This window comes from Poecile atricapillus, chromosome Z, assembly GCF_030490865.1.
Source record: "Poecile atricapillus isolate bPoeAtr1 chromosome Z, bPoeAtr1.hap1, whole genome shotgun sequence".
Taxonomy (NCBI): Eukaryota; Metazoa; Chordata; class Aves; order Passeriformes; family Paridae; genus Poecile; species Poecile atricapillus.
In genome coordinates, this window is record NC_081289.1 from 19,428,472 (window position 1) to 19,455,956 (window position 27,485).

A 27,485-nucleotide genomic window follows, 5' to 3' on the forward strand; every position below is an offset into this window, starting at 1 on the left:
GTAAATGAACAAATTAACAGATTAAGTCCTGCTCAGCTCCACACAGCCAATAACTGAAACAGCCACTAGCGGTATATGCTGTGCTGATTTTTAGAAGTATATTCAAACACATGCCGTATCTCAAACTTTTTTATCTATAAAATAACCAAACTTTACAGAATGTGTTGAGGAAACAGACCAGACAACCGTAAGGTTCCTCTAACTCCTTAAGAAGTTAAAGAAATAGACAAAATCCACCGTCCGCCTCCCTCCGCGGCGGAGAAGCGGAGCGGAGATGATGATTCGGTCAATGAAGTTATTCGACGCGGCTCGGTAGCCCGCGCTGAAGATGCCCCTACCGAGGTCACCTCGGAATAAACGCTGGGGGAAGAACGAGCGGAGCGATGGGGAGCCAGCTCCGCTTCTTTCTTGTGGAGCGATGTGCGGCCGGAGCGCCCCGCTGCCCCCGCTGCCCCGCGGGTCCCCCTGCCGGGAGGGGCCGGCGCTCCGCCCGCCGCCCCCCGCACCGCCCACCGCACCGCACCGCGCCCGAGCGGGGCCGCGGGGCGGGGGAAGGAAAAGTTTCCCGGGGGATGCGAGGGCCCCCCGCCCCCCGCGCCGGGCTGCCATTGGCCGAGCCGCCTGCCGGAGCACCGAGCCACACAAAAGGCGTTGCTAAGTGGATGTTTATTTTTTTCTCCCTCTTTTTAATTTTTTTTCCCTCCCCCCCCCCTTTTTTTTTTTTGCCTCCCCCCGCTCCTTCACTACTTCTTGGGTTCACTCGCGCCGCTCCCGCCGCCGCCGCTCCGCTCCCCGCGGGAGGCAGCGCGGCTCGGGCGCGGAGCCGTCCCGCTCCGGCCATGGCCTAGCGGCGGCGGCCGGGGCACAAGATGAGTTTCCCGGCGGAGGACGGCGTGGGCAGCCTCTGCCACAAGGCGCTGCAGATCATCTCGGAGCTGTGCCTGGGCGGGCAGGTGGAGCGGGAGAAGTGCGCCGGCATCTTCCCCCTGGAGAGCGCCCGGCAGGGCATCGGCGGCACAGGTACCGACACCGGCCCCGCCGCCGGGCTCGTCCTGCCGCCGCCGCGGGGCGGACAGCGAGGCGTGGGCGGCCGCAGAGCGCAACTTTTTCCTTTGCTTTCCCTGCGTGCGGAGGGGGCGGAAGGGGTGGGGGGCAGGCGCGCAGCCCGCTTTAAAATCCGCTCCCTCTCGCAGCCCGCCGAGGAGCGCTGAGGGGAGCGCCGGGACCAGCGCTGCGGGGCAAACGCGGGGGCAGCGGGTGCGGGGAGCACGGCCGGGTGCCGAGGGGACAGGAATCGCCGCCGGAGATGGCCCCGTAGCCTCGCAGCTCTCTCGTTTGCCGCCCGCAGCTCCGCTTCGGAGAGGTTTTCCCCACGGCGGGAGTTCGTCTGTATGGAAAGCCCGGCCCCGGGCTGCTGCCGCATGTGTTTGCGGGGCCGTGCGTGCGGGGAGCGGGGCAGGGGCTGCGTTCAATGCTCTCGGCACGGGTGGGCAGCGCTTCCGTGCAGCCTGGGCTGCACCCGCTCGCCCTCTCCTGTCCCCGGCTGTCCCCTCCGCTGGGGGCCCGGGCAACAGGTTGGGCTGCGGGGAGTGCGGGCAGCGCTCGGGGCTCGGGGCGCAGCCGGGGCTCGGGGAGCGGGTCGGCACGTCCCGCCTGCCAGTCTCCCCTTCCTCAGTGGGGCTGGAGTAATTTGCATCCTCTCCGCTCATCGCTGGGGGAGGCAGGAGAGCCGTCTGACAGGCAGTGGGAACCTGTGGAGTCAGGGCAGAACTTCGGTCCGGCCCAGGAGACTTGCCCAGGAAAATTTGGGTAGGGTGGAAGGAGAAAATCAGGGTTAGTACAAACATTCCAAATTCAGAAAAATTGTCATAATGAAACTAAGATTTTGAGTTCTAAAAGTGGTGTCTTTAGTCCCTGATAGCTGGATTTTCTGCACCTTTTGGAACTGACTCTGCACCTTTCCATTATCCTGTGTGGTGCTCTCTGGACACCTTGTTTTCCTTGGCACTTATTTTTAGGACAGGGCTTGAAAAATTGCTCAAAGTTCTGTGCTTAATTTCTGCTAGAAGGGATTGATAACCTCTACTGTCTGTCCATAAATGCAAATGAACAGCTTGCATTATGGCCAGCAAATGCCAAGTGTAATAGTGCAAATTAAATTAATTAACACTGGGTCATGTAAAGCAGCAGGTTCCCAGCGTGTGCCCCAGCTGCACTGTTGCTGCCACGGCAGCTGATGGGCTTTTTGTTGTTGTTTTCTTTTCTTTGAATAGCTATAGATTTTACCACAAATCCTGGGTTATTTGTGGTATCTCAGATCAAAATTATTGCTGTCTGACCCTGCCCTACTCAGCCCAGCCCGACCCAGCTGCCAGGCAGGGCAGCAAGGCAAGGAGAGGCAAGGGGGCTGCAGCCTTTCCCCCAGCACGGATCATGAATATTCTGATCATACTCTGTGATAATCTTCATGGTCAAAATGGTAGTAGGTTGAATGAAAATAGCATTACCCTATGGAGCCTGAAAAATTGGGCTCTGCAAAGTTGTTGTATAAACAGGTGGGATATGAAGGACACAAAGCATTCCTCAAGGTAAACCAAGATCTGCTGTTTAGAGAATGTGAATCTTCAACACTTGGTTCAGTACTGCACTGTGTATAATAAGAGGAGCTTCTTTTTAAACATCTCTTGAAAGTCAACGATCTTCTTGGGTTTCCATTTGAAAACCCTAACTACCTTACAATTGTTTCATTAGGGAAAAAAATATAGTTAACAGACCAGGAGCTGGAACCACTGGGTGCCACATGTCAGCTGAATTCCTGAATCTCACTTTTTCCCCCTAAAAAGGAAACCAATACTAGATGATGGGTGTCAGCTTTATTGAGATGCACAGTATATTGAGCATTATCTCATTAACAACACTGCTAATGAACATATATTAATACTCTGTCTCCAGAGGAGGAACAGACACACTGTCATTGTGGATAATTGACAATATTTTAATATGTAAACACTCGGGTAGACAAGACATAAATATAGCTTGCATCAACATTATAAGCATAAATACTCTAAAACCAGTTTAAGCTGAGGGAAGTGGTGTCGTTGAAAGGTGAGCCATGCCATATCTCTTCTTCTCTTGAAAGGCACATAGAGTTTCTTGTCACCTCTATGGGTAAAGCAAATGCTGTCCAGAGCATTGAACAACCATAGATTCTCTTCATTAAAGGTGGAAATGTAAAGTTGATTCCATTTTCCTTGTCTCAAAAAGATACCTAAAAGTTTCACAAAGGTAGAATAGGCAAAAATCACTAATGAGAGAGAAGTCTAAACAGTACCCAGTCTGAAAGAGCTCAAGAAGCATTTGGACAATGCTTCCAGGCACATGGTACGATTCTTGGGGATGGTCCTGTGCAGCACCAGGAGTTGGACTAGGTGATCCTTGTAGGTCCCTTCCAACTCAGAATATTCTGTGATTCTGTAAACCATGAGGAGACAAATATTTGGAAAGAACAGTGCAAGCAACCTTTCAGAAAGAATAGATGGCAAAAAGGAAAGTTGACCATTTCTATTTAATACAAGGGAAAAAAAAACATGCTCTGGAAGTTGAAAACACTGTGAAATGCAACTAGAACTGCATTGATATGGTTATGTTAGTGAGCGTGGTGACAGCTTTCTGTTCAGCTAGACCATGGAAAGCAGCCAAGCTTCTCAGAGGAATCAGCTACTTTAGGCAGAAGATGCATCACCCAACTAAAGGCTCAAAGCAAAATATGAGGCAGTATTGACCCCATGACCCAAGAAGTTTTAGAGGGAAGCAGAGATTCTGGGCAGTGATTTTTTTTAATAGTGCATATGCCTAGATGGGAGAAAGAAGCATAAAAAAGATAACAGAAAAAAAAAACAAAAAAGAGGAAGCTGGAGACACAGTCAGAAGAAGAAATGGTGAGTATGAGTCTGGGGAGGCTGAGTTTAGCAAAATGAAATAACAAAGCAGAAAGGGGATATTCAGGTTTCCTGCCAATAAGGGAACAGACAGGATTACATAAAACAAATTACTGATTATTCAACAGGTTTTTTCCTCTCAGTGCCAGCACCAACACCTTAGGACCCTCAATTACTGCTCACTACTTGGGTCAAGAAGGGGTAATCTTATTTAGTGTAAAGAACAATCAATCTACAGAACTCACAGCAAATAATCTTCATGAGACGGAAAATTTTGTAAATTTCTAAGAACTTTAGACAAGTGAATATAAACATCTGTTGTTATATTTTCTGCCCCAGTAATTACAAGAACTATTAATTAGCTCATCTCAGGGGAATGCTCAAGTGAAAAAATTAGGAAGCTGCTTAGGTATGAGCCCTTTTATGATTAGATGACTGTGAATTTTCTTCTGAAAGTTATAGCATTTCTGGCAAAATGCTCAATTAGATGTGCAGCTGTTTTGTTTTAATTTTATATCATCAGTACATTTGTGCAAAATAATTAAGATGTCAATTATAAGAGTAAAGGTGGAAAATAAACAGGAGCTGGATGTGCAGGATTTCACATAATAAAATTTATCTCTAAACATAGTAAATAATTAATTTTCTATAACTGTCCCAAACTCATATGCAGTGTGGTTATACTGGTATCCTGGCTCAGGTTATCTCATTAATAAAGAGCTCTAATTAATTCTTTCCAGCTAAGCATCCCTCCTCATTTTCAATGGAACCAAGCACATCAAAGGTCCCAGTTGTGAGCATTTCTGAAGATTAAGCCAGTTGCACACAGCATAATGAGAGGAGTTTGGACATTCTGCTCTAGGGACACATGTTTAAAATTCATTTTATGTCCTCTGCAAATGGTGGGTGCTTTGTGCTCTTTGCATTTTTTTAGCCCTGCTGGTCATGCAAAACTTTATTCTCTCATTATCGGTTCCCACGGGTGAGCAATGTTTATTACAGAGCTGGAAAACCAGCTCTGTTATAAATATTGAGGACATATTTTAACCCACTAGAGTGGGCAGTGAATATCTTGAGAGTGATGTTCACTCCTGCTCCTTTGCTTGTCAAACAATTGATTTTTGAAAGTTGACCATGCAAAGAGCATCAGCTTCTAGGGGATAATTTGTTATTCATGTAAATATTCTACAAAGAGTTATTCTGTTAACATAACAGTTTAACCTATCAAGTTTTTAACCCTACCCTTGATTGACAGTCTACTAAAAAAGTACAGAGGAAGTAAGAAAGTACTAGAGCGTCCTGCACATGGCCAGTCTGTAATACAAACTCACTCTTCCATGAAGAGCAATGTCTTGTGTCCTCCTGTTGCAGCTGGCATGTGCCTCCTCTTGCCTGTCAGAAGCTTCTCTGGCAGCTCTCAACCTGCTGGATGGCAGCTGATGGTTTACATTTAGTCCTGCTTCCTTTGAACAAGCTGTGTTCACACACACAATGCGCGTACATCCACAAACAGCGTGAGCTGTGGCTATGCTTGCACTGCCTGGATGTATTTACGAGAGGGGGAAGAGCAGATGTACCCCACAGAGTGCTTGTAAATTCTTCTCAGTTGTGCCAAAGCAAGCGTGAAGGGGACGAGAAATGGCTTGGACAAATGTGAAGGCTACTGAGATCAGGGTAGGGCTGTCATACAAGAGAGGAGCATTTTTCCTTGTGATAAAGTAACTGTTGTGTGAAACAAGTGAGCATTCTGTTACAGAGAAATGAAACAGTGTCTCTGCTACTGGGAAACGTGAGAAAATCAAGCAACAAACATTTTAACAGTTAAGAGACTGACCAAATGACTTATGGTACAGTTCCTCACCTGGTTAGATCAATGATATTATCAGAGAAATAAGACTTGGTGGGAAAAAAGTGCAGGGTTACTGAAAAACATGACTTACAAAATCAGTGTTAACAATCTGTGAAAACCAGAAATGCATTGAATTCAGCAGCATAAAGGCAAAACGGTGGGGGGGAGGGGAGTCAATGTACCACTGAGACCAGATTTATTTCCAGCAATGTGAAGGCAATCACAACAATGCAGACAACAGCAATACATAGTTTTTAAAAAAAAGGTTTACAAAAGAATCTTCCTCTATACACATTTTGTAAAGAAATACAGGGGGAAAATACAGAAAGATTTGCACCATCTGGAGGACAAATCTGCAAAGATGAAGAGACAGTGTTTTTCTGGGTCCTGTCATATGTGTGAGATATTTGTTACATAATGCTGGGTAAGAATAAACATAGCCATGACAATTCAAAGATGACACTTGAGCTGCATGAACCTCCTTACAGCTTATGGTTTGATTGTGGTGAACAGCAGTCCACTGAGCTTATGATGTGTTCTAATTTACTTGTCTCATCTGAAAGAGGACAATGAGGGCTTCTTGTAGACACAAAGAGATCCTCAAAAGTCTGAGAACTGCATAGGACCAAGCCTAAGACTAGGGTTTTTTTTATTTATTTAATGGAAAGCTAAATGGGCAGGTGTGGGTCTAGCAGAGGGTCCTTCCTCTTAAGTGGGAGTCAACAAGCAGAAAAGCATGCAGGCCAGAAAAAGCCTTGAGAGTGAAGACCAACAATTTATAGACCCAGCAAGGCAAAAGTGAGAACCATCATCTCTAATATAGCTTAGATAAATTGATTTTGACAAGACATTAATAATTCTGCATGCTGTGATCATGTAGTAACTCATAGTGATCCCTGAATTCATGTGGTTTCCCTCCTGTCAGGAAAAAAAGCTATCATAGAGTTCTGCTAGGATTAAGAAGTGATCTACCAGCCAGAAGATGGTGGTGGCTGTGTGAAACAAATTCAGTCACCAGAATGAATTAACAGGGAGGGAACACATTCACAATAAGGCCAGAGCAAAAGTTTGAGGAAGATCTTCTAAGGATGCTTCTCCATGAGAACAGGAGAGGAGGTAACACCCACTCTTTTAAGTGAAAGGCTTTTTTTGCCATTTGTTATCTACATCAGGTGTTTTGACAGGTTCAGACTGAGAGAGAAAATACAAGACTCTGCACCTGTCACATTCTGAGGCATGCTAGAGCATCATGTCCCCATCTGAAGGGATTTGGATAAGACAGAAGAAATTGTGAAAGATCAGCTAATGCAAAGAGAAAATTAATACCAGCAAGTTTTTTATGTGCTTAAAATTTCCCTGAGGAAAACCAAACATCAGAAATGATGGGTTTTCTAGTTCATCTACATGGGGATAGTGAAGATTTATTGCCCCCCAACCTTTTATAATTTATAAGGGCCCTGCTTCACTTCAAATGCTAGAAAACCATAGACATTAATTTATCTGATTGAGCTGAGTCCTGCTATTACATACACAAGAGTTCCTTTATTATGGAAAGGGTAAAGTTCCTTATGTCTTGATGAACAAGAGAACAAATTCAAAGTAAAATACATTTGAACACAGCTTACAGACATTGCACTTTAAATATTTAGGAGAACCAAGATCAGATACAGACAAAGAAATCGGCCAGAAGAGATTAGAACCCTCCCTTTCCCCACTTGCTCCTTTCACCCCTGCTCCTTTTCTGGGAAGAATCCATTCTCTATAGTGTGGTTCACATCAGATGTGCCTGACCTTCATACTCCTGGGCATCTACCTCACAGCACTGTGTAGTGTTTCCGTCTCCAGTCAATATCATGGATTTCTGGAGTATGTTTTTCCACATGCAGCCTCATGAGCTGAGCCGTACATTGCCTAAAATGTAAGAAACCTTAATTTGATTTTCAAATGGAAGTCTGCTAATGTGCATGTTTGCAAACTGATCCATGAGCAGACCTTTTCTGAGGCAAGTTCCAAACAAAAACTTTTTGGAATCTGTACTACCTAATTCAAAGCTCAAGACATTACCTCACATCCACAAAGTTGAAAAAAAACCCAACACATGGGGACATTTCTGAAGTACTTGCCTGATACAAAAGACTGGCTATCAAGTAATGATATAGAAATGTATCAGAGGATATTTATAAAAATACAGAGAATTTTTGAGGCTTCTCAATAGACATGCCTTTCTTAAATGAGAAATATAAAATTGTCCAAAATTCCATATCTTGAAAGAGTAGTATTAAATTAAAAAAAAAACATGAGGAAACAGGATGCTTTCAGTTATTAAATTTTATCAAGACTAGAAATATGACATTTAGGAGAGATGTCAGTAAAGAGAGTTCACCAGAAGTGAAATGAAGTCATTGGAAGGTCTCCCACTTACCAGAAGGGGATGGTATGATAAAAAAGACCTTCTTGACATTCCTGAGTATACCAAGCATGAGAACAAGAATGGGAAATGCATAATTCTGTAAAAATAGTTTTGCATTTTCAGAGGGATATCCTGTTCTGTGCAAATCTAAATCATTGCAGACAAGCTGCAATTATCAGTTCAGAAAGAGTTGTTCCAGATAGTTTTTGGTTTTTTTTGGACCAGAGACCAGTGAGGACATTATTCACAATGTTGACAATTAATGCTATCCCAGCAGTTTCTATATCTCCTTCTGCCCTTAAAAACTTAGGCAGTCTTTGAATTTATCACCAGTTCTCTATCTTTAAATAATACTTATGTATGTGAAGTGCAACCCTGCTCTGATGACAAATCTATCCTTCAGTACCCATTTTTCTTCCCAACCAGGATTCCTTGTCAGGGGTGTGAAGAAGCTCCAAGTCGGCGGAACTTTCTCTTAATGTTTTACATTCTTCAACCAAACATCCTATAAAAACTTAGTATAAGAGACATATCCAGCTTAACACACACATCTGCTCTTCTGATTATTTCAGTCTTTGCATAAATCTCATGTAATTGCTCAATTGAATGACTGACAGAAGGAAGGACATGAGACAGTATGCTTTTTATGTCAATTTTTATTTTATGGCACAGTGATTGCTTTTTAGCAGTTGTGGCAATAAATGTAATTAAGTAGATTTTCATACTGAACTATTTTCTGGTCCATTTTCTTGCAATTCAAATATTTCCTATAAATTCCAATGTTGCACTATGTTGCACTTCCCTTCCAATGTTGCACTATGAAATTCAGTATTTGAGTTTCTTTAATTCATTAATAAAATAGCAAAAATTGAGACTACAACTGTTCATAGAATTAGTTCCTTGTCTCTGCTTGTGAGACTTTAGATGTTTCATGGGATTATTTTACAGATATAAAACATATATTTTCTGTAAAGATTTCAGGAGCTTTTTTAACTTTGAAGTAGTTTAATGGAAATAGAGAAAAACCGCTTAGAGAAAGTTGAAGTACGGGAGTAGGTGTTGAAAGGAGACAACAAGTTATTTGAAGGCTTGAAAAATGTCTTGCAGTGAAAAACTTAAATTAGAATTGGCTAGAAATGCTTTGATGCAATGTTTTTCAGCTGATAGTATCTATTCATCATATTGAAGCTCTGCTGGAAGGGATCAATTTTCATATTTCTGGTTTTGAAATGTTTCCAGCAGTTTCAAAGTTGTTAAAACATCCTCCTCCAACATTTTCCAAATGGAAAAAAAACCCTACAATTTTCAGTCTAAAAGTCTTCCTCTCAAAATATAACCTAATTATTCCAACGGTCCCTGAACTGAGCTGGAAATATTGCAAATCACCCAAAATTGAATTTATTTTTGTTTTCTACTTTTGTTTCTTTAATTTTATTTATTTCTGGCAAACCATCAACATTTTCAAGAGTTCTGCTTTTTGTCACACTTTGAGAACAGAAAAAAAATTTGGTCAGGTTGCCTGACCATTTGTCTGGTTCAGTCCATCAAAGGAGGTTCTTCAGTGAGGCCTACCTCTGTATGAATATATTAAATTTGCTTTTCACTGTGTGTCAGGTTAACCTGGCCAGGTTTTAGTAGCAGGATGGAGGTTTCTGTGAGAAGCTGCTGGAAGCTTCTCCCATGCCCAACAGAGCCAAGGCCAGCTGGCTCCGGGATGGCCTAGGCCAAGCTCCCACATGAAGGGGTTGCAGGAAAACATTTCTAAGCAGAGGGAAAAAAATCTGTGCATCAGCAGCTGGAAGAGGGGAGTCAGAATTTGTGAGGAACAACTCTGCAGACACCAAGATCTGTGAAGAAGGAGGGTAAGAGGAGCTCTTAAGTAAGCAGTCGGCTCCCGAAGGCCTGATCCCGAAGGCCTGATCCCAAAGACCTGATCCCAACAGAAGGGACACGCTGGAGCAGCACATGACAAGGACTCACGCTGGAGTTTGGGCAGGACTGTCTCCTGTGGCAGGAACCACACACCGGGGGAGAGCAGCAGGGGAAGGGTGTGAGGAAGAGGAGGGAGCAGAAGAGACAGTGTGCGATGAACTGATGGAGCCTCCATCCGCCCGTGCTGTGGGAGGGGGGAGGCAGAGAAAGCAGGAGTGAAGCTGAACACCAGAAGAAAGGAGGAGTGGGGTTAAGTGTTCCATGGTTTTATTTTATTAGTCACCATTGATTTGACCGGTAATAAATTCATTTCCCCAAGTTAAGTCTGTTTTGCCAATGACAGTAATTGCTATCCTTATCTTGATCCACAAGCTTTTTTGTTATATTTTTTCTCCTGTCCATCTGAGGAGGGGACTGACAGAGCAGCTTTGATGGGCCTCTGGCATCTGTCAATCAACCAACTACAGACCATTCCCTGGCACTGGGGTCATGCAAGAGCCTCTCTCCTTGCTATTAATGTCTGTCATCTGCTGAAACAGAAGGGTCACATCCAAACCACCCACCAAGAATGATAATTTTCCTGTTCTAATTCCTGATCCTAGGAATTAGACTAGGCTAGGCATTGACTGGGAGGGTATGATCTCCAGACTCCAACGTCTTCTATATGCGTTTGCCTTTCTCATGCATTTTCATGAGGAGTGGTCTGTAAGTTTGTTACTGAGAAATGCACCTGGATATTATATATAAATAAAGAAAAAAAATTCCAAATTTTCATCTTCAGATTTCTATCTTCAGCATTCTGCTTCATCTTTCTATCTTCAATTCTCATAAGGGCTGGTGAGGTACCTACTGTTTCATGGAGCTAATCCATACCTTTTTGCTCATGTGAAAATCTATAAAAATATGCTCAAACTCTCTTTGCACTTTCCCAGTGATTCAGTTAAGTAGCTTGTAGCCTGGAGTTATGGATACAAAGTATTAGCTGTTAAACTGTCGAGACTTGTAACAAAGAGCAGCAGCCTTGGCTTGAGGGATATTTAAGCAGGGTTTTGTGAATAATTTTAAGACACATAAAAGGCTATTTTGAAAAGGAAAGGGATTTTTTGGCTATAATATTGCAGGATACTGGAAAAATCAAATGGAAGCATGTCACATAGAATAAAACTCCTAATTAGGAATCAACTGGCAGTCCTGGTGATCCACCATCTCCTAAAAGACAAGTGTGTCCACGGAATTTTGTTGGTATAAAATCTGTTCTCCTATCTTTGGCCAGGCTATTGGATATTCTAAGTAGTTTTGGCAGCAAAAGTCAAATACAGGGCACCAGGAGTAGCTCAGCATACAGCATGATCTCCATACAGCTCGGGGCATTTCACTGTGCTCTCTGAAGCCAGCTGCATTTTCACAGCAGAATTTTAGATACTGTTATATCTGTGCTATCTTAGTCTGACACAGTCTTGGTGCAGAGCTGAAAATTTAACCACAGAAATCTCTTATTTATGACAGACTTTATCTTGTTCCTATTTACGCCTGAATGTTAGGTTTTAAAATGTTTCTGAAGCAGCTGGCACAAGGAGTCAGGAATTTGGCAAATCTTGAAGAAATTTGTGCATCAGCCTAGCAGTTTAGATCTAATCTGTCTTCATGTGTACTGATAGAAAGTGTTGACTGTGGCTTAACTTTTTCATCGATGTGTTCTTGATATTCTAAATGTATGTTCTTAAGAACAAAGCATCAACAACCTTTGACTGAAATTAAAGTTGTTGATGTTTTCAGAGCTGCATCCTCCACCTGAAGCCAGTAAGTAAAGGGATGTGTACATTACCAGTAAGGAGAAGGCTGTCTATATAGGTGCTTGTTTTCAAAATTGGAAATCTAGATTTGGGAACAGAATTCTCATGTTTTTTTCTTGAAGTCTCTGTGAGGATATTTGTTGTTTGATTAAAATAACTTTGCTTTAGCAAAGTAGGTCAATATTTCTTTCACCTACTGACCTCAAAGCCCTTAGCCAACAGTGGCTGGGATTTTTGGGCATTGTTTCCTTACTTCCTGAGAAGGAAATTTCCTGAGAAGGAAGTCTGAGTATGTGGTACACATACTGGCCCTTGGTCTGAACAATTAAAGGAATGTTTATGAAGCAGATAGAAAATAATAACATCTTAAAGATACAGGCTTAGCTATCAAAAAGAAGTAAAAAAAAGAAGAAAAACCTCAGAACTTTAAATAGGATTTTAAAGCTCTACACAAACATTATAATAAAAATGCTTCTATCTCCTTGCCTTTGTCAATTTTCATTATTTTTTTTCTCTGCATGTTTGTCTGTCACCATGATTTTTGTTTCCAATTCCTTGCAGATGTCTCAGTCAGTCTCTTGGCAGTTGTCGTCAGCTTCTGCGGGCTTGCCTTGCTGGTGGTCTCACTTTTTGTCTTTTGGAAGCTCTGTTGGCCCTGCTGGAGGAGCAAACCTCTCACCTCCAGTGCCAGTAATGTCCCGCAGAGCAACTCCAGCGCTCCTACGGAGGTTTTGGAGAACAGCGAGAAAAAGGAAGTGAAAGAAGATGGGAAAGCTACCACCAAGGTACTTGAAGCTGCTCTGAAAATCAGCCACACTTCACCTGACATACCAGCAGAGGTCCAGAACGCACTGAAAGAGCACCTGATCAGACATGCTCGGATGCAGAGGCAGATCACCGAGCCCACGTCCTCATCACGGTAAGTCAAAGGCACTCACACTTGTGGCACCTTTCCCAGGAAAAAGTAGAGCAGGAACACTGCTAAAAGTTTCCAGGATCCTGGATTATTCACAGGTTTCTTAGCAGTTATAGGTGAAACATCAGTCTCGTGAGTGTGAGACCACGTTGTTCTTTGGACAGAATATTCTAAAACATTTCAGTTACATAACCATTTTAACATATGAAAGTGAAACCTACATCTTCTACTACTTTGTAAAAGATAGATGTTGCTACTTTAAGCGTTTCCCTTTTGGTTTTTGATTACAGGAAAACATATTTCAGTGTTTTTTAAAAGAACTGCAAGTCTAGATTTTCACTGAGATGTTTTTTATAGATATATCAGTTGTTTTTGCAGATGAAAGTTTCCCTCTCAACCAAATAAATGATAGGTTCATTGTTGACGGCACATTTCTCTAAGGCATGGTTTGCTGATTACAAAGGAATTAAAATTCCAGTCTAAAAATACAGATCCTTGTGGACTGATCTTAAAGCTGTACAGATTCCATATACGTCTATAAATAAATGACAAGCACACAGCATTCCTTAGTGGTTTCTTTAGTATTAAAGTGGAGGACACAAACTTTAATTTTGCATTAGATGCCACTTTATATTGTAAAGCTGTGAAGACATGCAGGTACATATAGATTCAAAAGGGATTTTCTTCAAACACTGTCAACAAATTTAATGCATGGGAACAAACAATGAACTGCAAAGATCAAATCCTAAAATAAAAAGGAGATTGTTTTATAAGCAAAGATTGGGAAAATTAAGGCTAAAAGAGGCACCTGACGTATTGTGTAATGCCATACGTTACAGTACAGATACTGTGTAGGATGTAGGTTTTTGTCAAAATGCCATTTGCTAAGGAAACACATACTACCAAAAAAAAAATAAAAATCCCCAAACCAACCAAATTAAAAAACCCACTAAACCCAAAGAAACAAACAAACAAAACAAAAAAAGGCTCACATTTGCAATAATTAGAGACAAAAGGAGGAGAAGACACATGCTTTACACTGAGCAGGCACATACCTTGCTGGCCTCCTGGGAGCCCTAAAGACAATGTTTGGCCAGCTCAATGCACTCGTTGTGGCAGTGAGTGCTCAAGTGCTTTTTCTCAGCTATTCCAACCTCATGGAACAGCCAACAGGAAGCCACAGGAAGCTCACAAAATGAGAGCACTCCAGCCAGAGGAGGTCTGACTGACTTGAGCAGCCGAAGCATCTCCTGAATTATGAGGCTGTCCAGCTGGCTTTAAGCCACATTACCCTGGCTCTGCCTGGTTCCTGCTACTGTATCCATCTGCTCAGAACAGGAGCACAGCATCCAAACCACACTGAGCAACATTGCCACAACGCTCAGATAATTCTGAACTTGTAACTGTTCAAACTAAACACAGGGGAACAAATATTTGTACAGTTTAGCATGACAAACCCATTACCCAGCTCACTGCTACCTAAAAAGATATTAACTGAAAGAGTTTTACCCATCAAATCCAAGTATTCAGACTGTCTGACCTCCTGAACAGACAGAAGAAATGGCTGGCTGGCAAATGGACTTGAATAGTCCCAGTGGTACTATAGGGGAAGAAAGAAGTTCCAGGAATATGCTCCAGATCTACTTCAGGCAGTGAAAATATTCTCACAGGTCTCTAGAGTGATTTGGACTGGGATCTAAATTAATACAAAATATTTGTGAAGCCAAGGACAGTTTTACAAAAGAAAAACCACCTACCAATACCAGTCTTTATGCAACCTTGTAAAGGAGGTTTCTTTTTATCTTCTCAAGATTATCAGGGTTAAATCTCCTCTGAAAGGGATAGTTCCTGTGCTTTGAGTAACTTATTGTCCCACCACAGCAACAGTCTGTCACTTCTCTCAGCATATTTATATATGCATATATATACATATCTATATATTCATTATATACATACTCATTCAGTAGTAGGGTGTTTGAAAACACCACTTTCTTTTAGAGTTGGGTGAAAAATTCTGCATCCTTTAACAAAACATATTTAGAATGACATGTGCCTTAAAAATTACCCAGAAATGGTGATCTTTCTGTTTGAAAACACATTTTATCTACATCCTGTTTACCTTAAGGGAGTCTTAACTGAACAGCCCATATTAATTGCTGCTGCCAAGAATATCATGTATGACAACATTTAAACCAGTTTTCTGAATTATTCCTTACTGTGTGTTGCCCCAGCTGGCAACAATGTACCAGCAAAATGACTGAAATCTGACTCTGGTGCCCCTGATTGGGGGCCCTAAATAAAAAGGAGCCAATGGCAGATGCAGAGGTAGTGCAACTTCTCTTCCACCATCTTCAATGCAGCACTGCTTTGTTGCCCTCAGGAGTCCTGAGGGATGCAGATGCACCCTCTTCTAAAAGGATTCCTTTGACAAAGGATCTGAGAGAAATGCTTGCTGTCTGGATTGTTTCCTGTACACTGCTCTCACCTGAGCTGGGGCAAATTAAAGGGTTGTAACCAGTTCTACGATGGGTTCATAAAGCTATCAGCTCTTAATAAAATAAATTAAATCATATTAAGTCATTGTAATTGAAGCATGAGGATTTTTATAAGCCAATCAGAGCAACATTCAAATGTGCCTGATCACATTTTTTAGACTGTACATTTAACACTGAGACATGTTAGTCTGGGGAAATGATACACTTCTGTTTAGTTATAACTACATATTTTTCATAGTCCCTGATAATATGACAAGACCCATTTGTTAAAAGCTCTTTAGTCCTTTACACCAATTAACCAGTACACTACAGCAGAACTGCAGCGGTGGTGTTCATTTGCAAATATCTTTTGCTCTGTGTTATTGAGAACCACCCTTTCCCATACTTTGTGATAATATTTTGCAATATAGTTTATTGCTTCTATGAAAATCCAGTCTTCAAACACTCACCTGTATTTTCCAAGAACATGCTTTTTGCTCTTTACCATCAGCTGGAGAGGAACATGTTGAGCCAGTCAGTTCCCAAGGGGCACAAAGGCAAAAGTGAAGTGCTTGGGTTGGTTAAGGTTAAAGAAGAACAAATATATCTGTTGATTTTAGTGTTTGCAAGAAGAGAGAAGCTTTTGTTCTGTCTAAATACCACCATTGATCATGCCCTTTTCTGGATTTGGACCAAAAGATTGCTCTAATGCTATCTAGGAAAGCTAGACCTGAGTCACCTCTCATAAATCTCGTCATTTCATGAGTGAGCATCCTATCCCTCCCTTTTGTCACAGATGTGGCTGTCCTACTGGGTTTGAAATCAGCTTCATAGTGTCATTATGTCCCTGAAAATACAGTTTTATATTAGATTTACATACAGATTTGCTGTCACTCAAAATGCATTTGCTCTGTTACGGAAGGCAGGTCTACTATAGGAGTGGAGCATGTAAGAGTCAGTAGAGGCTGAAGTACCTGGATTTGCACATGTTGGTAGCTCTGCCACATTTTAACAACCTGATTTTCTTACATCCTTGTATTTCATTATCACAGTCATTAATCTCTTTGTTACTGCAGAACAAAGATAAATATGTTGCCATGACAACAATGAAACACCTTAATAATTAACAGACCAATTAGCTGTCTTGGTGAAATGCTGTGACTCAGAACAGATACTAGGCACTGTGTAATTAGGACTTTGGCTTACTAGAGCAAAAGTGCTGCTGATTCCCGCAGGGAGCAACCATACAAATGCATTCTTTTACTTTGTGACATCTCACAACAATTCAGCAGAGGATCTGAAATGCATGAAGTCTGAAAATTTCAAAGCTCGTACCTTAGAAATCATAGATTTGGGGTCTTAAATATTGCTTTTGCATGCATTAACTCAGATTGTCATAAGTGCAAGGGAAGTTGAAGAAAAGAGAATTTGTCATGCACCTGTATCTGCTCAAACTGATGTCATACAACCAGCTTCACTGTTTCTCCTGCAAAGGCAGTTTTAGCTGCTGCTTATGTACAACAGGGTTTGAACATGATACCCCCAAGGCAGGGGGACTGGAACTGGGTGATCTTTCATGTCCTTTCCAACTCAAACTATTCTATGACTCTGAGATCACCTCAATAGCACAGCTGCAGGTGTGAGGGGCACTCAGGAAGGCCTCCCTGCGGTAACACAGTCTCTCCCTAGCAGTAACACAGGTCTTCCTGGGCCTCATTTTAAGTCAAAGATACTAAAAAGATAGTCCTTAAACTGCTGCCTGCCCAGGAATGTGTTACATTTTGGGTGGAGTTAGGCTCCCTCCCCATGTTCTGGCATGCCCATGAGGTTGTGCTTCTTGGAGGGCAAAAGCACAAGAACACCTGTGAAATGCCCCAAGGACAATATTCTACTTTTCTGACCAGTCAGGGCCTTTTCATTCCTCACTCCATTCCAATGTGGACATTAGACACTATGAATTCAGGGAGTTTTGGTGTTTAAGAGAGAAGAAAATCTTTCAACTTACCCATCTGTAAAGAAAGAGAGGCAAAGTGATGTGTTATTACATATATTACAATATTAATTAATACATATGTTACAAGAGGGATTGTTATCTAAACAATATTGTTATATTGTTATATAACAATATTGTTATCTAAATTTGAGATCCAAACACCTGGATTTTTTTCAGTTACTTCAAGTCTGGGCTATGAAGCTCTCCCTGCCCTGTTTTTGTGTTGAGCTAGGACTGCTCCCTGCACCTAGCAGGACTGAAAGAGCTGAAGGGGGTAGCGTTCTTGTCTATTATTGAATAGCTGCAGATTATCCTCTTGCATCTCTGCTCAGCTGAACTGTGGCAGTTTTGTGCTTCGTGCCTTCTGCAACCTCTTCACTTACAGCAAAAATACAAATAATATCTATGAAATGAGTCCTGGTTGCTTTCAAATGGACAATTTGAATTTCTGTTTTAAAGAAAGAAACACACATCTGTGACACCTCTTGTTTTCAGAACACAACACCACAGGGATACCAAGCAATAAGGCAAGACTACATGTGGCATTAATAAGCAATTGATTGCAAAAAGCAGAGGAAATTCTGACAATTGCATTGTTCTTTAATGGTAACTAAGTGTGCTCACAGGAGGAGGTGGTGAGCTTCTGCAGCACAGATTGTTGGGGTAGGGAAGTACCAAGGAAATGTGAAAATGCCTAAAAAATAAACTGGATAGTGTAGTTATAATGGCATCTGCTGCTGATAAATGCTGTGAAGCTTTTTTTTTTTTTACAACTCTAAGGTTGTATGGCACTCCAGGGGTTTGATTTCACTCTTAGTAAGAATGGCACTAACTTTCCATTTGGAATCATGAGCCAAGATAAGCCCATAAATATATATGTTTATGCAACATTGTATTATTCAGAATTGCAAGCAACTTAACATACTGTTTCTTGCTAGTGGCACAGGAATCAGCTTTCTAATACACAGCACAGCAGACCATGAGAACAAAAGGAGGGGAAAAAAAAGCAATGAAGCAATGGCAGAAAATTGTTTGGCAAAACTCTGAAACCCATTGCAGGCACAACAAAATATTCCCAGTGCTTTTGGAGAAGGCAGCCTTCAACTCAGTGTAGCAGATACCAGGCAGGTGTATATAAAATGTTGTAGGATGGCAAAGCTCTACGCTAAAAACCTCCAGACACAACTCTGCATTTCTCTCTCAGGCGCCTTTCACTGTCATCAGTGCGAAGGCTGGTAAATATTTAATTGGAAAATCACCATGGAATGCCTCCAAAAACTGGAGAGTACTGATGAAAATTCTGGAAATGCTTTTTTTTTTTTTTCTGTTTTACCATACATTACTCAGGCCCTAGCAAAGTGGAATCATGCAAGGTTGGAACTGTCAGCTTGTTCTGTGAAAGAACATGAATTCATTTTCAGCAGCATAGTCTGAAATCTAAGTTATAAATATATTTATTTTTGGTACAGTGGGTGTCCCCTAGGCCAAGAAATTAATTCTGAACGATCATTTCCTCTCAAGGATGCTTTAAGACTTGCAAAACACTGAAGGGGGTGTGGAGATGATTACTTTTTAATTCTTTTAAAGAGAGGAGCCCTCACTAATTTTTTCTTATGTTTTCTTTTGAGAGATGGTCTTTTCCCAGAGATAACCATGGATTGTTTTATGTGTCTCTGTGTGTGTGTGTGTGTGTGTATGTGTGTGTGTGTGTGTGCAGGCACAATTCTTTCAGGAGGCACTTGCCAAGGCAGATGCAAGTGTCCAGTGTTGATTTTAACATGGGGACAGACCCGGTTTTGCAAAGGGGAGAGACCACAACCAGCATTGGGAGAATAAAACCAGAACTCTACAAACAGAAGTCTGTGGATTCTGATGGGCAGCAAGAAGATGTGAAAACATGTGGAAAACTTAACTTCACTCTCCGGTATGATTATGAGAATGAACTTCTGGCTGTCACAATTGTCAAAGCCTTAGATCTGCCTGCTAAAGACTTCACAGGAACATCTGACCCCTACGTTAAGATTTATCTGCTTCCAGATAGGAAAAAGAAGTTTCAGACACGAGTTCACAGAAAGACATTGAATCCTGTCTTTGATGAAACCTTTCAGTTTCCTGTAGCCTATGATCAACTCAGCAACAGGAAATTGCATTTCAGTGTTTATGATTTTGACCGATTTTCTAGACATGACATGATTGGGGAAGTTATTCTTGATAACCTTTTTGAAGTCTCAGATCTCTCCAGGGAAGCCAATGTATGGAAAGACATCCACTGTGCCACCACAGTAAGTAATGCATTACAAAAGCATTAACATCATATTTTCATTTCTCTTTTGTAGTTTTTGGCAGTGTACCCCGTTTATCAGCAGAGTCCAAAATAAAAAATAAATAAAAAGAGGAGCTGTCAATATTTTCCTTTGAGCACAGAGAATAATGCTTGGGAAGATATAAAATTTAATTACCAAAAAATCTTCTGGGAACATACTGTCATCTTTATGGCTCACTGTGTGTATATAAATTACATTTATTAATTAAATGCTACATCATGAAAGTCATTGCTTAGCCAGAACTAATAACATTTTCCTGTCAGCAAAATACTTTGTCCGGCAAAATGACCACCTATTAAGAAAAAGGGCCAATCCTATCCTGCTCTTGTTAGGAAATATTCATAGGTTAGAAATCTTGGTAAGGAAAGGAGGCTAAAAGTGCTTGAAGTGTAAAATGTTCTTTGCTGACTGCGCTGTGCTTAGGGCCCCCAAAAGCTGTGTCTGCATTGCTGCCGGTTGCCACGAAAACTCAAAAACAAGCAAGAAGAATTAGGAAATAGAAATTAATTAGTTTATTGTTGCAAGCAAGAAGAGGAGGTCCGTGCATGGGTGACAGGATGAATGGCAGGCTTCCAGAGAACAGCAGTCTCCAGATATTGCTTTATTAGCCTTGACTTCCAAACTCATCCTCCCTGGCTGGGATTTGAAAGGGGAAAAAAAACCCAGTTAAAATAGTGAGGTGTAGGGTGTTTATTTTGGTTTTGGATTTGGTTTCAGTTTCTTTTTGACTAACATGCTATTTATATAGAAGTTTTGCCATCCCTGGTTCTGTGGGTGTACCCAAACAGTGTGACTCATCCCAGGGTTTCAGCAAAGGCCAGATTTCCACACGGGGATGAACAGAGGACAGACCAGTACTACACATAAGTGACAGAAGCTTCTCACCATCCCTGCAGCCAGAGACTTCCCATGCCTTTTTCATCAAATGCTTTAAAGATGCTCATACCTGCTAGGCAGACAGGTCTAGGTCTGCATGGTTAGAAGCATAAGGAGCACCGATATGGCCTCACCAATTTGAGCATGAGCACTGTGATCCCTGAGAAAGGAGAAATACCAGAGTGTAGAGTAGTGGAGGCAGTTTTCAAATGTGAATTCACAACAGCAGCTATTTATTTTATTTATTTTCCTGGGCCTACAAAACTGCTCTGAACAGACTTCAGCACACCTCCAGAAATCTTAATCTGTGTGTGCTTAGTTTGATCAAGCTTATATTTCAGATTAATTTAGGAATTGTGTTCTCAAGCTTAAATTTGAATCTTTGTTTATGGTCGTTGGACAATAGTGCAAATAACCATTTTTAAAAATTTCTTCTAGCTTTGATATTGTGTTTAATACTTCAGTAATTACTTAAAAGCTCACTGGTCACTTGGAGCAGGTGTATCTATGAGATCTTTAACTGATAACTAGAACAGTTTCAACAAATAAAAATATTTGGAGTGTTCATCACTGGTTTTGAGCAGATTGAAATGCCATACCAGATTATGCATTTGGAGTTGATACTAATACACATATGAATGAAAATGGTTGCTAATCTTGGTATTGGATCCCAGTTCAAGTTTCTTCCTCACTAAGGGTTAGTGCATGCAGTTTTAGTGCCTAACTCACTCTGCTGGTGTTTTCATCTGTGTCAAGCTGAAGAGAAAACATGAGGTTTTTGGATTTCAGCCTTTCAGTCAGTATAGTTTAAAGTATTGCATGTGTATGAAAAGGTTGTCTCCACTTCAACCATCAACAACAATAGCCACAAAAAATTGAGATGTCTTCCAGTGTTGGGTAACCTCATCAGCTTTCACAAGCCTTACCCTGTTCTCAGAAAATTATGTAAGAAACTGGCAATTGATTTTTTTTCCTGGAAAAATGAAGCCTTCCTAGAAGATGTCCAGTAACTGTATGTGCAATGTGCTGCCTTATGTTTTACTTAGGCTATTTTATGTAGTAATAATACAGGCTTCTAGTTCTGTCATTTCAGAAACTGTAAATTGAGAGAGCCAGACCTTCACAGGAATAAACACTGTGTGAGATGTCAATCAGTGAGGACTTACTGTCTTAAACAGATATAAAATATATAGATATATTTTATATATTTTATTATTATATTATTATAAAATATATTTTCTGTATTTTTTATATAAAATCTACCAAAGACACTAAGTCTCATTTAAATGACTAATGTTGGCCAGAGTCAACTGAACTTGGATAAGCCTTGAAAAAGAAAGATCCAGCTGGTTCTAGAATTGGTAGAAAATAATTCTAATCAGAACAAGAATGCTTTGGTGTTGGTAAAGAATCTTTGCAAATCAGGCAGGCTGTGTGACTGGAAAAGGCCCTACCCACCCAGTAGGGCCCAGGAGCCAAGATGCTGCTCTGCAAATTTCGTTTCTCTCATGCTTTTTACTTCTTTACCTTCTCTCTGTTTGCTGTATGGTCTGGGAAGTTTTTTTGTCTCTGCTCAGACATGGTTCCTACACCCAATGATCTGCTTGTGTTGACAAGATGTGGAAAATGGTAGAAGTGATAGATCAAAGAATTAGTCCAAAACTTGAAAAAACCAGTGGAACCAGCCTTTCCTCAGCTGTGAAACTTTTACCTCTCTTCCACAGTCAAGAATTTTCTACTCAGAAGTTAAAAGGAGGGTAAAAACAATTCCTATTACCAGAGTGAGAAGAATCTATTCTTGTGGCACCAAACTTTGCAGTCTTAAACATTACTAGAGAGATTTACCAAGAAAATGGATTGCAGCATTTTGCCTGTGAAGGAAATTGCCACGGGAGATCAGGACGGTCTTTCTTATGCAACAACTCTTTGTCAGCAGTTAACATAACTTTTAAAATATTTGCTTGCACAAATATAATTAAAATTTAAAATCATTGCTTGCATATAGAATTTTTATTTGGTACAGGAAATATAGTCTGGGAAAATCAGACCGGATTGTTGCACTGAGTCCTTTTGGCTCTAAACCAAAAAACTCTGTGTGAATCTACAGTTTTAATACACTTTCTTTGCTCCTAATAATCGTTTGAAATTATTCTATGGAAGTGCAGGATTGGCCCACACACACTCTCATTTTTATTCTCATTGCTTTCAGATGTTTATTCACATTTTTTAGTTTGTATTTTTACCTCTATTTTTGCATTCATGCCGTTGTCTCTCTGTTATATATGATGTTGAAAACATACCATGTTTTATAATATGTAACATGTACCTGTTTTAAGTGCTAAAGTGTATTCATTTCTTAATGTTAAATTATTAACGTAAATTTAGAGCAAAATCAGTAGTGTAAGAAAAGTATATTACATACCTGATATATTCCCAAATTTTGCTTGTACAAGTGATTGAATTTTCAATTAATAATCCATCATTTGCTTCTGTTCACCTGATTAATTAAAAAAACAATAAAAGAAAAAAATCAAGAGGCAACTTTAGACCACCTGTGAAGGTTGTTCAGTATATTGGAACACTGTAATTCTCACTACACTTGAGAAAATTAATTCATAACATTAAAGGCAAACAAATAATATCAAATGGATTGTTAATCAACACGAGACTTCTGTTTCTGTCAAGTGCTTGTAAGTTTTTCGTATATTTCTGAGATTTTGTTACTATCAAAATATTACTAATATTTTGATAGTAACAAGCACTTCTAATATTCAGTGTGTTAAAATTTTGTATGCAAGAAGTCCACTGCTGGTGATCCAACAATTTCTGCATGTAAAAATTTATTAGGTTCCTATAATACTTTTAAAAGTATTTTAAAAGTTATCACCTGCTTTGGAAACTTCCTCTAATGCTGTTGCCTACAAAAATTAGCAAGTGACTGTCAGAGATTTTTTTATTTTTTTTTTCTGAAGGTATCCTGTGAAGTCTGTTAGAGTAACCAATTATAGGAAACTGCAATTGGGGAAAAAAAATTAAAGCTCAGAATTTAGAGGAAAGCCATTTCCATTTCCAACAGTGGTAGTCTCTTGGGGATCTTAGTCATCAAACTGTCGTGTACTTGTAGCCTCTAGAATTATCTCATGTAGACAGATGGAACTTGATTATTATTTAGCTCCCCAACAAGAGGCATTTCAGTGCTGCAGTTTGCTCATTTGTGAAGCAGAATGCAAAAGCAGATTTTGTAAGGATATAGTCTTCATGCTATGTCTGTGGTGCATGATTGCAACTGGAATACAATTAATAGTGTCACTGGGAAAGACAGAAGTGCTTAAATATATCTATTTAAAATAAGTAGGACAGTAACATTTGTCTCAGTTCATTTATATCAAACACTTGCCAGAGTAGAAATAACAGGTAATTCTGCTGGCTGCTGGCCTCTGTTATGAAAATAGATTCTTCCGATTTCCTCATCAAACAAGAATGAACCCACCTTTGAATTTCACCCATGTTTGCTTTGTTTTCTCCATTTCCCCTGCTTTGTAGGTGGACAAAGCCTTAGACCTCTCCCTGAGTAAAGCAACTGTGGCAGAGAGCTGACAGAGATGTCTTTTGTAGCCCAGCCTTGAGGCCACATTTTAAGGATTGTCCTGTTTCTCTGAGTGTTCAAAGAGCAGCACTATGAGGAAAAGTTATATCACCAGCAATGTAGTGGGCTAAGCCCTACAGCTACTCATCTTCATCAGAATGCACTGAGACTTATGAAAGTTTCTGGAAATGCACCTGAAAGGTTCAACAGAAACTTAAACAAGTGTGAAAGACTCAGGGCTTGTCAGTGTAGGAGCATTTATCATCCCTGTAATGGGAACAGCCCCTTCTAAGCCAAGAACTGCTGGCACTTGTCATTTCTGCTCAGGGCCAGTGATAAAAGGGATCCATGTGACCAGTGCTGCTGCTGAGCAGGTGAGAGAATACTCTGCATCATTCTTTAGAGGAAACATTTTGGACAATTTATGTTTGGAACTGCTTTAGGTCCATTTGATAACTAGAAAAGAAAATAGAGAAAGGGTGAGTTTCTGTCCAGTTACTGAAAGCAGGAAAGTTTTCTACTAGTATTACTGTTGTTATTATTATTATTATTATTATTATTATTATTATTATTATTATTATTATTATTATTATTATTATTTTCTCTTCATTTGAAACAAAAAATTATTTAAATTTTTGGATTTTCTAGGGGCAAACTGCTACTTTCACTCTACCCTAAAAGTAATAAGTATTAGGTGAATGAAGGGTATGGTTTCCTCAAGGGATTTTAATATCTCTGCATCCAGACAGTGCTGTGGCAGCTGCAGGTACATGACTTGTCTGACCTGCTGTGCCCTGAGAGCTCTCTGACTTTCTCACTGCAGTCTCTTAGCAGACATTGCACTGCAGCTTCAGAAAAGCATCTTTCTCTGGGAGGCAATATACATTTTGGTTCGTTCTCCTGTCACAGTCGGTTCACAGAAGCACCTCTGTTCTCAGCTGTTCTGAGGCAGGAAAGGGCTTCCTTGGTGCCTGGCAAGATGTAACAACCGCCCAGTGCACAAGAGAGGTGGTTCTGTATGGAGGGAGCAGCACAAGGAGCACCCAGGAGCATTCCAGGGCGCTACTGAGGGCATTCTGCAGTCTCAAGGAGCCCTCCCTCTGCCACCAGGGCTGCAATCAGCAGCAGAGCTTACCCAGAGCAATCAGGGTGACAGGCTCAGACAGGCATTAGCCTTCTGCAAGCAGAAGTCAAAGTCATTATAGAGCACCAGGCCCCACTGCTTCCATACTGTCTTCCACAGAGGCAAGAACAAACACAAACTTAATTGATTCATTTCCCAGGGCAACAGCTCAATCAGGAACCGGTGCTGAGAGGAAGGAAAGAGCTGGGTTTGATATGCAAAGAATAACAGAAGACAAAAATAAATATTAGCGGTGGGGACAAGGTTTCCAAAGGAAAATCCCCCGAGAGGTGGTAGAATTAGCTCTCCAGTTTGAGCCTCACGGAACTTTTAATAATTTCTGTGATAGCAAGGGTACCATTGGATTCTAAATGCATAAATGAGAAAACAGACTGGTAGATTTCTCTCCTGTTCTTTACTATCACTCTTTTAACTCTTGATATGTACCTCAAAATACCTTAATATGTTCTTAACTAATTTTCTCAGGGGATAGATTTTCTTTCTCTCTCCATCCAACTCCCAACACTCATTGTTATATTTTATCCCTGATTCTTGAAGCTTAATGTCAGTAGTTTTTATTGGAAAGGAGAAATATATATAATATGTTTCTAAACAGAGAAAATCTGTGCTGTGGGTGAATTATCTTCCTGAAATATTCGAGTAATCCAAAGGTCTAGCTCTGCCAACGCATTTTTCTTTAAATTTGCATACTATATAGAAAAACAGTTTTCAGTGTTACTAAAGGAAACAGCTAAAAGTCTAAAAAAGCAAATGCCTGAATACCTTCTTAGGTAGCTAGAAAACTATTATTATTATTTATTACAGCCACTTGCTCAAAATATATCAGGAAAAGTGAGAGTAAAGTTTTCAAATAATTTGTTTAGAAATCAAGTACAAATGGAATTCATGCTGCTGTTAGTATTTTTAACAAAAATGTAGTAAGTGTGCTACTCTTACATGCAGTCCTTAGAACGTCATTCCAATTGCAATTAATAGGAAAGTAGTTCCAGATATTGAAATTGAATTTAAGAACTGAAATTGTTACTGTGGATTATGATAATCTGAATGACAAATAAACTAGAAATAAGTAACTTTTGAGGGAATCTAATTTCTGCTGCACTATTCATTATGCAGATACTTATTATTTTAACCATGGAAGGCTAGTAACAATAAAAGCATGTAAATTTTCCAGTTCCAATAACATTTACGTAGATCATTGTAAGAATACATTGCTGTTTAAAGACTTTGCTTTAATTTCAAAACTTGGAAAAGCAGTGGAAAAGAAAATGAAACAAGCACCAGTGAAAAAAAGGTCTAAAGTTCACTTGTGACTCAGAAATTAAGGGTTTTTTCACATATCACGTTCCTATAAGCTCTTTACTCCTGCTATCTTAGGAAGTCAGTTAAGATGTTGGCATAGAGGAGGGAGGCTGTGAAAGTTATTAGACTATCAGTATAGGCAATAAACAGTTTTCCTGTTCAGTTTCAGAGTTATGGGGATTGATATGTGAGTAGAAACCACCCTGAATCTAGAAGGATCTTCCGCACTGAACTTGTGGAGGTTCCTAGTTAAAAGTTATCTCTTCAGTTTGGTGGAAACAACTGAGAAAATTAGTTGGAGTAAGTGTCAGAAAAGCTTTTTCCAGCAATAGCAGTTCAAAAACCTCAATCAGTTTTATTGATGCTCCCCTACAAGTTCTCCAAAGTTCTCCTTGTGTCCCTTCCCTTTTCTTTCCACAGCCTCTGTAGAAATGATGCAATTTTTACAGGCATATGTGTGAAAATGAGAGCACTGCTGTCCATTGGGTATGGAAACAAATAGAACAGCATAAGGAACTTTTTATTTCTGACTGTGCCAACTCCTGGAGTAATTTCCCAAGAGCCCACAAAGCAGAGAATGTGAACAGATCCTAATGGATCCATCCTTAATGGAAGTAATGCAAAAATATTATTAGCACATTCATTCACATGGTTGCTAATGTGGGAAGAGAATTGTGCTATTGTAAAAAATCTGCATTCTGTAGCTCGAAACCCACAGAGTTTATCAGAATAACTGACATGTGCCTGCAAGACCACTGTTGTCTTTGGTTTTTTTTGTTCTAGACCCACCATTCCAGAAAATGGATGGGATAGAGGTAAAATGGTAGCTATGAAAGTAACTGAAGCCGGTAAAGTGCTGGCCGCTGTTTCAGATCCTTAGCACTGTGTGATGGCTGGTGGATACAGAAGGGAAATAAGTGAAGGAAAGACATGAGGTGTCAACAAATGCTT

General features: G+C 40.5%; 1 protein-coding gene across 1 annotated transcript in view; it reads left to right on the forward strand.

Moving 5' to 3' along the window:
- Positions 1-778: 778 nt before the first annotated feature.
- Positions 779-27,485, forward strand: part of LOC131572966 (synaptotagmin-10) — a 33,425-nt gene continuing 6,718 nt past the window's right edge. The window contains exons 1-3 of the mRNA XM_058826431.1: positions 779-1,020; positions 12,484-12,841; positions 19,023-19,587. Of these exons, the coding sequence (XP_058682414.1) occupies positions 870-1,020; positions 12,484-12,841; positions 19,023-19,587 (1,074 nt within the window). The 5' untranslated portion in view covers positions 779-869. The remainder of the gene's footprint in view (positions 1,021-12,483; positions 12,842-19,022; positions 19,588-27,485) is intronic.